The following is a 10538-nucleotide window of genomic DNA, read 5'->3' on the forward strand; positions in this document are numbered from 1 at the left end:
TAGTTTGGATTGGACTTTATCCCTGTGATGTTGTGCATTTGCAGTTAGACCTGATGTGATGTAATTAGTTGTCTGAAACTGTATCACAGGCTGTTGTCTCATGGCGTGTCTTCGACGTGCTGAGGGGCTTCAGTGCATGTTGAAAAATGGTTCTCGTGCATGAAACGCATTAAAATGTGATTAACTTTTTGTACACTGTGTGACGAGTTGAGATATAGAGCATCATGGCCAAGGAAGGGCAGAAAAAGGAGATGAATAAGAGCTTTACAAACTGAAGAACTGATAAGCTGACCTGCTTCTTCACAGCAGGAGTGTTTTTGCATAGATGTCCATTTAACTGTAAATGCAACTTCTGTAAATGTTATTGTTCATTTAAAAATAAGGACATTCAATGCGTGTATCTGGGTGTGTAACAGTTTTTTCCCTTATGTTAAATGTTGTGCACCATGTTCGTGATTTACCTGTTTGTTTTTGCCAGTCTCTTTTCTCTCTGGTGATACAAAGACCATAAAAGTCAGACTTTGGACTCTCATGATGATCAAATATTAACTGTTGTCAACCATAAAACTATAAAACCTCGAGCATCTCATACAACCTGCTAACCTGCCGTCTGCAGCCTGAAATCAGCACGTATGACTCACACACAAACCTTTCAAAGCTAATTGCATCAAGTATGTTTCTATTGCTTTCTCATGTAGTTATGTTACAAAATATGTTTAATCAGGAAGATTAGCAAATTAAATGTTAAAGAAATATACAGAATAATATTTCTGGTGGCTCACGATGGTTTCAGTGAAGATTATGTCATTAGTAGGCACGGCAGGCGACATTGGTACACTTCTCTTGTTTAGCTGACTCAGCAGTGCAACCAGGACTTCTTTATTTGGACGTTTCTGTTCCTCTCCTGTTCTCATCGTCCAGAAACCAGAGAGCACCTGCTTTACTGATGAAGTATGTGAAGTATGAACTTCAGTTTAGGGTTCAGTGTGGTGAAGGATTTTTAGAACAGATGAAGTGGCGTAGTTTCACTTCCCTCCAGCACAGGTTAGGTCAGAGCCACACAGTAAAACAACTGGTGGAGGTGATGTTGAGCAGGCATGTGGGGAACTCGGTTTCAAAGCAATAACAGCTGCTCGATAACTGACTTCACTCAGTCTCACTTTCTTTATTTCACTTCTTTATTGAAATTCTTTGACAGGAATTTTAAATTGGACACAGATCTGTGATTACTGATAATATGAACACTGAATCTGTTAGTCGAGGCTGAAAAAGGGGTGAAAAAATTATTCAGCAATTATTTAAATAAATAAAAATAAATTTAAGTATAAAAAATTGTTTTAAATTTATGACATGTATGTAAGCCATAACTAACAACCATTCATCTTATATAATATATATTTATATAATTATAAATGTAATTATAACGATTATGTATTGTATGCAGTAAACGCCCTCTCCCATAGAAATGTCAGTATCAGTATCACTCGCTTGCATAATGAAAACAACTCCAGCACTGGAATATTTTTGTTGACCAACCCAGAGGTGTGTTTTTGTGTTTTTCTGTAGAGTATTTGGATTTAGTGAGAAACCTTCCTGTGCCAGAAATCTTCTGAAGGTGCTAATGTGAGGTTGGCACATTTAGCCTGTGGCTCCATTACTGATCTGCGGCTGAGCTTTTCTAGCATGATGATGCTGAATGTTTCCTGTCATTTAACATTAGCAAACGTCTCCTCTGAGATACCTCAAAATTCACAAATAGGATATTTACTGATATATTTTATCTTGTAAAACTTGTGTTACTAATAAAGCATCAAAACAAAACTCATTAAAAAAAAACTGACATCCAGATGAGCAAACTGAAAGTACAAAATGCTGGATCATTTCTACATTTCTATTTCCTGTGGCACGCTCACAGCAGCAGTTTATCAATTAATTTTAAAATATGCTTGTAAAGAACCAGATTACCCTACATGTGATCTGCTAATAAAATAACCTCCAATATTGTAAGCTGTGCAACGTCGCCGCAACTCATCCACAACTTTTTGCATTTTAAAGAAAAAGAAAATAATCGAAAGCTCCAGGACCCAAGTAAGAATACCCAGTGTCCTCTGCAGAACACAAACCCTCTCAAAATAATAAAAACCTGTGGATCATTGTGACTCAGGTGTGGCTGAAGACTCGACTACATTATCTATCATTGTCATCGATTGGTGTGTGGTCAGGGGGAAACAGAAGGAGTGGCCCTGCAGTTTATGGCCCCTGTTAGAGTAAAGTCCCTGTGCTGGAGCACCAGATGTCAGATTAACAGGACATAACTGAAAGAGCGACACCAGAGCCTCCACCACCTCCAGTCTGTTCCTGACTACCTGAAGGCTTCAGCTTAGAGGACACAGAGTTACTCCCTGTTAATGTTCTTGTGAACGCTGCTGTTGTTAGGCTATTTGTGGTCGCTGGATTTTTTGGGGAGAGTTGCTGTGGTTTTTTTTAAGTAATTTTTGTGGAAACATCTGTAATCATGTCGACGGCAGTGGAAGCGGTCGGGTTCATCATGTGCATAATCAGCTGGCTGGTTAACGGTGCGGCGCTGGTTAACGACTACTGGAAGGTTTCCACCGTGTCCGGCAGCGTGATCATCTCTCAGAGGCAGTTTGAAAACTTGTGGCACGCCTGTGCTGAGAACAGCGCGGGAATCGCCGAATGCCGGGACTTTGAATCGATGCTGGCCCTCCCCGGTAAGACCAGACACTCAAGTCCTCCTGTTACTTATCTCAAGCCGAGAGTTGATGTCAGACACTCTGATCAAACCTGATAACAAAATAATGTTATTTTATGACATCATTATATTTTGCTTTAAAAGCAGCATTAGTGTCTATGAAAAGCAGAACAGGAGATGACTGAGCAAACAGAATAAAAAAACTTGTTAAACTGTTGACCAATCGTGACCCAGGAAACAGGATGTGGTCAGAGCTTTTAGGCCCCACCAGACAAACAGTTTAGTTTCCATCTCTCATAAAGCTATACAGGTGTCGTATCTCTGTAAAGCTCTTTGAAACCTTGTCATACTGGCTGTTTAGAAAATAGGCCAGCATGTCGCGTGGCAGCATTTCAGAATTTGTCGTCCAAAGGTTGCTGACGGTGTTTCCCGCCTAAAGTAAAAATGAAAATAGATACTTATTAAAATGTTTGTTATAAAGTTGCCAAGTCTTCAGAAAAATCTTAGCTTGATCAATAAAGGTTATTATTGGATTGTGTTAGGTTGACTTTTTCTCAGTAATTGTTATACAAGGATAGTTTTTGGACGCCATTTTGAGTTTTCTCTGTTGAAAGCAAAATGGGCAGAAACAAAGAAACTTCTCTGAGAAGAAGGATAAAAACCCCAAACAAACAGCTCAGTATGTTTCTTCATTCTTTACTTTACTTGGACTTTAATGTGGGTTCAGCAGGTTTATCTATAAAAGCAGACTGGAGGCTTATTTTTGATGGTTTTTTGTATTTTTAAAACTCATCAAACCTCTCGACACTTTTTCCTACATAGTGATAAAGATGTAAAGAGACGCCAGGTTTCCTCCTGCAATTGAGGCTCTAATGAAATACTCCAGTATAAAAGATTCAAAGTTACAATTTTTGAGAGTTTTGAACGTCTTTAGAAAGCTTGTCCATATAACTGGTGTTATAAAGGTGTTTAGTGACATATATTTATGTACCTGTCTGAGTTTAAGTGGCTGTTGAAACCAAACTCATCATCATCATTACTCGGTATGACTCCTACCAGCTTACCTACCATTGCTCCTGAAATTCCCTGAAGCTCATAAAGAGGTGTGGTAGTTGTTTCTAATGATCAGCAGAGGTCATCTGGTTAATAAATGACTGCAGCAGCTGTAAAACACACAAATACACACCTAATGTTACAGCCAGTTCCTCCTTTTCCTTAAACAGTTTAGCTTTTGTGTATTTTTAATAAACGTTTAATAAAGATGTAAACATATAAATGAGTTTTACAGTAACAGGTGGTTATATATTTATATATATATATTTTTTTACCTTTGCACAGGTAGTTATTTCCCTGTTTGTTTTATATTACATTTAAAATAAAGAGTCAAGGGAAGTTAGGACTGGTTTTACTGGGATTTATGTCACCGGCTGGAGTATTTTTGGTTCTTTTTGACATTTAAAGTTTCATTACAGCTCACCTCACTTTGTTTTGCATGAAAACTATGTTCACATATAAAATAAAACAAAAAAACAGGTTTCAGAATAAATTATTTATTGATTCCAACGAGTCTAGATCAGGTTTTGTCACACAGTACAATAGGTAAAAACAGGGGGATGAACAGAAAGAACTCAAAGGACAAACCTGTCACTGAAAATCAAAGAGTTCCCATCAAGCGCTCAGTTTCTTTGTGTTTAAGCAAAACTGATCATCTATTTGTAAATTGCTGGGTGTGTTTTCCATGAACAGGGCTGCAGAGGCTCTGTTTCTATGTGAATTACAGAATTACCCATAAACCCCGAGTAAGTATGTAAACAATAATTAATGACTTCTTTCTGTGTCTGCAGTCCATGTACAGGCCTGTCGTGCCCTGATGATCATCTGTCTGCTGTTCGGCCTCGGCTCCATGATTGTCGCTCTGCTTGGACTCAAGTGCATCAAGATCGGCTCAACCACTGAACAATCCAAGGCCAAGATCGCCACCATTGGAGGAATCCTGAGCATCCTGGCCGGTGAGTGTGATGGTCCATCTCTGTCACTTCACATGCTACAAACACTAACACAGAAAACTTTGTCTGAAGGGAAAGTCAAGAAAAGGTTAATTGATTTTCTATTATTAAGACACTCAGTAGAAATTTACTACAAAATACTATCATAAGTTTTAGATATTTGGATATTTTTGCATTCAGTGTTGTTGTAGATTGTCTAAGGAGCTTGGAAGGAAAAGCGTCTGGGCCTGTTTAAGTCCAGACGCTTTTCTTTCCAAGCTCCACAACAGAGTTATTGTGGATTGTTATATATTGATGTATTACAGATGCTGGAAGTTGGAAGCTCTGCAAGTTTTTTGCTCTTCTTCCTTTCTTTTATTTCAGTGAAGTTTCTTCATTTGTTTACTGAATGAATTTACAGATATATCAAAGAAATGATTACAAACTTCTGCATGAGCAAAACTGACATGACGTGTTTGTACAGTCTGCAAACCTGGAGCATTTCTCTCCATGTTGTTCTCCAACTAAGCAGATATTTGCAGATTAGTGCTGAATAATACACAAGTTAGATCCTAGAGTTTTACTCAGTAAAATTGGAGCACAGACTTTTTGGAAGACCTGTCAGTATAACTAAGTGCACCGTGCTATTTATTAGATAATGCATTAAGAAAAGGACCAAAATAAAAAGGAGTGAGTAACACAGACACGTGGAGGCCCTCATACGATCCCCGTGTAGGCTTAAACCACAAATGTTTTTTGCAGCATGAGATGATCTTTTCATGCTTGGTTCTCTCCCAGGATTAAAGCCAAGCGCCTTCCTCTTTTTCCTCTCTTGTGTAGTTAAAGTTTATTGATTCACGTTTGTGTTTTTTTTATATAACACCAATTAAACGTAGGAACTGTCACCTTACAGTCTTCCATATGGCAAAGTGAAGAGCCTACAATAAAACACTCATCAAACTCAAATTTAAAAGAGGTAAACTGAGTGTTTATTGAATGTTATATTTGTAGGAAGTGTTGAGTCAGAGGTATAAAAATAATAAAAAGACATTGAAAGTACAAACTATATACATGCTGTGTGGTGGAAACGAAACAAAAGTAAAGTGAAACAGAAACATTTTTTAGTAAGAACTGGTGATGCGATGCTGTGAGTGCACTCACAGGTGGTGGAAAGAGACTAAGAAAGAAAGGAAGTGAGGCTGTAATACTTTGTGCTTGTGTCTGCAGGTCTTTGCTGCCTGGTAGCTGCTTCCTGGTACGCAGCCAGAGTGGTTAATGACTTCAATGATCCGTTCTACGGTGGAATGAAGTACGTTCACCACACAGATGCTGAATTTTGATCTCATGAGAAATACCAGAGTTAAAAAGAAAAGATGATTGCCATTAAGGGACAGCTGAGTCCTTTTAATGATAACTATTTTTAATTCCTCCATTAATAAATTTGTTTTTGATGCTATAAACTAATATGACATGCTTTAAATGTTAATTTAATCTGATTTTATTTTGTTATATTTGATCTTTTTTGCATTTTAAATGTAAGTAAAACAAGTAAATCTGAGCATTTTCTGCCTGAAACTTAAGTTTAAGCTGATTTCTGTCTGTTAATAATTGTCACGTCATTTCCAGGTTCGAGCTCGGCACCGGCCTCTACATGGGATGGGCTGGAGCCTGTCTGGCCATGCTGGGCGGAGCTTTTCTCTGCTCGGCGTGTAAGAGAGCGTCGGTGAAGAAAAGGTAAACACGCACTCGTTACTTTTTATTGTTGAACTCTTGACATTTTCAGTTGTTCCAGTCTGGGGATGTTGCTGCTTTGAGAATCTGTCTGACTTTGTATTTCTTGTTTTGCAGCGGTTATTATGGAAATGCACCACAGAAGGTGTACACGCCCACAGCCAAATCAGAACCAGATGCCAAAGCTTACGTCTAAATGCAAACTTTGTGGTCCCCACAATGTCATAACAACACAATCATGCAGCACTGTCTGTATACACCTGATACTCAGACCGGCGTTCTGTGTTTTTCTGTCATTTTTTCTAACTTGTGTTTGAAAGAAAATCTTAAATCTTAAAGAAATCACAAAGATTTACAGATTATATTGATCGATATAACTGTTTGTGATTCTGGAAACCCTGTGTGCAGTTTGTTTTTATCGGAATAAAGTTTGTATTACATAAGAAATTGAGGTGTTGTGCTATTTTTTAACCACAATACTCATATTGAATCCAAATCTTCTGCATGGATGTGGCTTTTCTATACAAACATTCATGTACTGTATATTTATTTGGTATTTTAAAGTATTCAGATATGAATCCTGACAGGTACATCTCACCTCTATAAACGGACTTCCTGAAAATCCTCTGATTTGTCAGTAAATTCACCAGTAATTATAAAAACACAGAGAAAACTGTAAAAATGCAATTAATCTAAACCAGTTGTCATTTTCATGAGATGCTTTCTGTACTAGTTTTGCTTCTGTTTGTGTTCTTTTTTCATTGCTTTCTCATCTCTTTTGTTGCTGAATTTGCATTTTGTGCTTCTTAAATGTGATTTTAATCATTTGAAAGTAAACAATCCTCCAGAAAACAAAAGGACATGCAGTTAAAGGTGCAATTAGTTTAAAATTGTATATTACTGTTTGAGTTAAATGATGCTTGCAGCAGTGTTACATGGAGCTTTTCCACCAGCTGCTTAATGAAGTCCTAATGTTGAAGCCAAACGTGTTTATTAAAGCAGACATTGTTAATGAGGTTGCCTGTAATGAAGTGTCTATGGACACTAATAAGATGGCAGCTCCAGCAGTTTTTAAGCCAATAACATCCTGGAGTGCATTAAATTTGGACTTTGGATTGTACTGTTAAAGTTTTGCAGCTTCTCCTTCTGTTAAAGATCTCCACCATGACCATATAGTCCGAAGTAATTAAGTCATAAATAAACATTTAAATGGCAGAAAAGTTCCCGTTTTTTTTATCATCGTCTGTGTAAGTTTGTTTGTTTCATCGTTGGTCTGAACTAAGAAACAACAAGAATTTTTTGTGGATTAATTTTGTGAAACTTTCTCCTTTCCTGTAATTTTGCACATTGTTCACATTTTAAATCATGCTCACACACGTCTTTCATTTACTACAGAAACATTTATTTATCATATAGAAAAACTGCACCTTCACTGCTACGGTGAAGCTTGTTATATCCAGCCACATGTTACACTGCACCAGTGGTTCCCAATCTTTTTTTGCTAGGCCCCCCTTTGTTTTACAAGAAAATTGTTCGCACCCCCCCCCCCTTCTCAAACCACACACACCCATATTTTGCTCCATTGCGGTTTATTTCACACCTCAAACATTTAGTAAACAATTAAGCAAATACAAGTAATCTGCAATAAATTACAGGTAGCAATAAAATAAACTACTAACTCTTTTACGCTGCGTCCGCACCTACACGGGTATTTTTGAAATCACCGAAAACGGAGATTTTTTAAACTCCATTTTTGCGTTTACGTGTGGACGAGGAATACAGAGTTGGTCACGCAATGTCAAAGGTATGTGCCTTTTTTCACGTCACGCTGTGCGCACGTTATTGTTTACATGAGATGAATTGCAGAATAGCAGATAGAGACAAAACACTGTTAATCTGACTGTCTGCAGGTTTTACACGCAGTTACTGTCCCTCCATTTACAAAGGCAGAGGCGTCACAGTGTCATTATTTTACTGTAGTTGTTTTTTTTCATGTGTAATAATGTTGAATATTATATAATATTCAACATTGCTATCAATACATTTTTCAAATAATGCCACTCTGTGCAAAATGGGTTTAAAAACATAAACAGCTGTGGGATACTGTTTGTCCGTGATTTGAACAGCCCAGCAATGCTATGATGCAGGGGAAACCAATCCTGCAGGGAGACCTACCTCGGCACTTGTGCAGGTGAAGCCAAAGGGCAGATATGCTTCACCATATTTTCTGGTCTTTGGCTTAGAATGAAGTTGGTTTGGAAACATATTCAGCGATGCTTCATCTCCTGCTTTGCGTTTCTGTGGACACCCGTGCTAGCAGTGTCCAATAGTGATGGGTCGTTCGCGAACGAAATGACTCTTAGAGCCGGGTCTTTGACGTGAACGACACGAGCCGGCTCCTTATCGCGAGCCGTCACGTGGGTTTTTTTTTTTCTTTCTCTCAGCCTCTCTCTCGCACTTTTTTTCGCTTCACTCTGCACGCGAGCCTTGTGCTTTATGCTGGGCAGAGGGGGGAGGGGCGGTAGTTACACTCAGTAGCACAGGAACAGAGCGGGAGAGAGAGAGAGAAAGAGAGGCAGGGACAACAATGTCACATTACAAAGGTATAGTAATCATCCACAACTATTTTCGGTTGCAGATGATAAAGGATTCAGAAAGTTTATTCATGCAGGCCCATATGACAGAGAATATGCATGTTCTTTTTGTTTTCATATTTTAATTTATATTTAATTGTGTTGTGGTTTGCAGTGTTTTGTGTTGTTTTCACTTTAAATTTGTAAAAGGAAACAGCTGAAAATTTAAATAGTTAAAAGTTGAAATGTGAATAGTTGATTTTTGTATTATATGATTTATTTATTACATTTTATGTGGAGTGAATAAATAAAAGTATATTTACGGTGGCCCCTAGAGACAAAGCACATACAAACTTCAAATCACGTACGAACTCTGAAGCACATAAAAACTCAAAACACGTACAAAAGACAACAGAAGTGCTCCAGGATGCTGGGCGCAGTGTTGAGCTTTTGTTATCTTGTGGCTACACAAGCCAGCAAGTACCAACGACCGGATTTGGTGTGTGGTAATAACAGGTAAATGAACTTTTTTTTAAAAATTATTTGAATATATATGAGTGCTTGTGTATAAATACACAAACAATACACACATGCTTTCAATTGTGTAATTTAAGTGATCTAGTAGCTCGGCTTTGGAAGTTCAGTTCATGCTAGAAATGTGTTTTGGAGTTTGTACGTGTTTTGTCTCTAGGGGCCACCGCATATATTTATATATAAACATATATAAATAAAACCACTTTTTTTATGTTAGTAATTCCTTTTGTGCGTAATTCTATATTATTGTTAATAATAAATTAATTAAAGCAACAAAACAACCTGAAGAGCCGGTTCGGAGCCAAAAGAGCCGGCTCTTTTTAGTGAGCCGAACCGAAAGAGCTGGATCTCTAAAAAGAGCCGGAAATCCCATCACTAGTGTCCAAGCATTTTGTCCCCTCCCCCCTTTTTATACCGCGCCCCCTGCAATGGCTCTGCGCCCCCCCTAGGGGGCGGGCCCCACACTTTGGGAAGGTCTGCACTAGACAATGATGCATGTTCAATCATCCAGGGAATCCTGAGGACTCAGATTATGTGTGTTTGTACTTTTTTCTATTTCTGGTTTTATTGTGTCTCTTGAATATTTTGAGTTTCTCTGTGGCGCAGCTCCTTGTAGCAGTTTGAGACCTGAGCCTTTGTGCCAGAGGCTTAAATTATCAATATACATGTAATTATTATGTATAACTCACTGCATACAGAAATATTTTGTCTGGGAAAACTTCTAAAGTATTTGAAATCTGCATATGAAAGAAAAATAAGTGTGTATATGCGTGTGTGTCTGTGTGTATGTGTGTGTTTGTTCACAGGTCTATATATAGGCAGAGTGATGCTGCTGAGCTTTAATCCACTGTTCTGCCTGTCAGCAGGTAAACAGACAGGTGGATTACTGCAGCACTTTCATCATCATTATTACACCGGAGATTACAGCACACACACACACACACACACACACACACACACACACACACACACACACACACACACACACACACACACACACAC

The 10538-nt window shown here is 38.2% G+C and overlaps 1 protein-coding gene across 1 annotated transcript; it reads left to right on the forward strand.

Annotated features, from left to right (window-relative positions):
* The first annotated feature begins 2279 nt into the window (after positions 1-2279).
* cldn15la (claudin 15-like a) lies at positions 2280-7634 on the forward strand. The gene is made up of 5 exons (XM_080907693.1): positions 2280-2732; positions 4558-4722; positions 5926-6007; positions 6325-6432; positions 6547-7634. The coding sequence occupies exons 1-5, from the start codon at positions 2516-2518 to the stop codon at positions 6623-6625; spliced, it is 651 nt and encodes a 216-aa protein (XP_080763819.1). The 5' UTR covers positions 2280-2515; the 3' UTR covers positions 6626-7634.
* The last annotated feature ends 2904 nt before the right edge of the window (positions 7635-10538 follow it).

This window comes from Rhamphochromis sp. 'chilingali', assembly GCF_963969265.1.
Source record: "Rhamphochromis sp. 'chilingali' genome assembly, chromosome: 16".
Lineage (NCBI taxonomy): Eukaryota > Metazoa > Chordata > Actinopteri > Cichliformes > Cichlidae > Rhamphochromis > Rhamphochromis sp. 'chilingali'.

Excerpts from the sequence above, each read along its gene's own strand:
- cldn15la (XM_080907693.1), top strand. The coding sequence starts at position 2,516 with ATGTCGACGGCAGTGGAAGCGGTCGGGTTCATCATGTGCATAATCAGC. Across the intron at positions 2,733-4,557 it reads ATCGATGCTGGCCCTCCCCG|TCCATGTACAGGCCTGTCGT; the intron begins GTAAGACCAGAC and ends CTGTGTCTGCAG. Across the intron at positions 6,433-6,546 it reads AGAGCGTCGGTGAAGAAAAG|CGGTTATTATGGAAATGCAC; the intron begins GTAAACACGCAC and ends CTTGTTTTGCAG.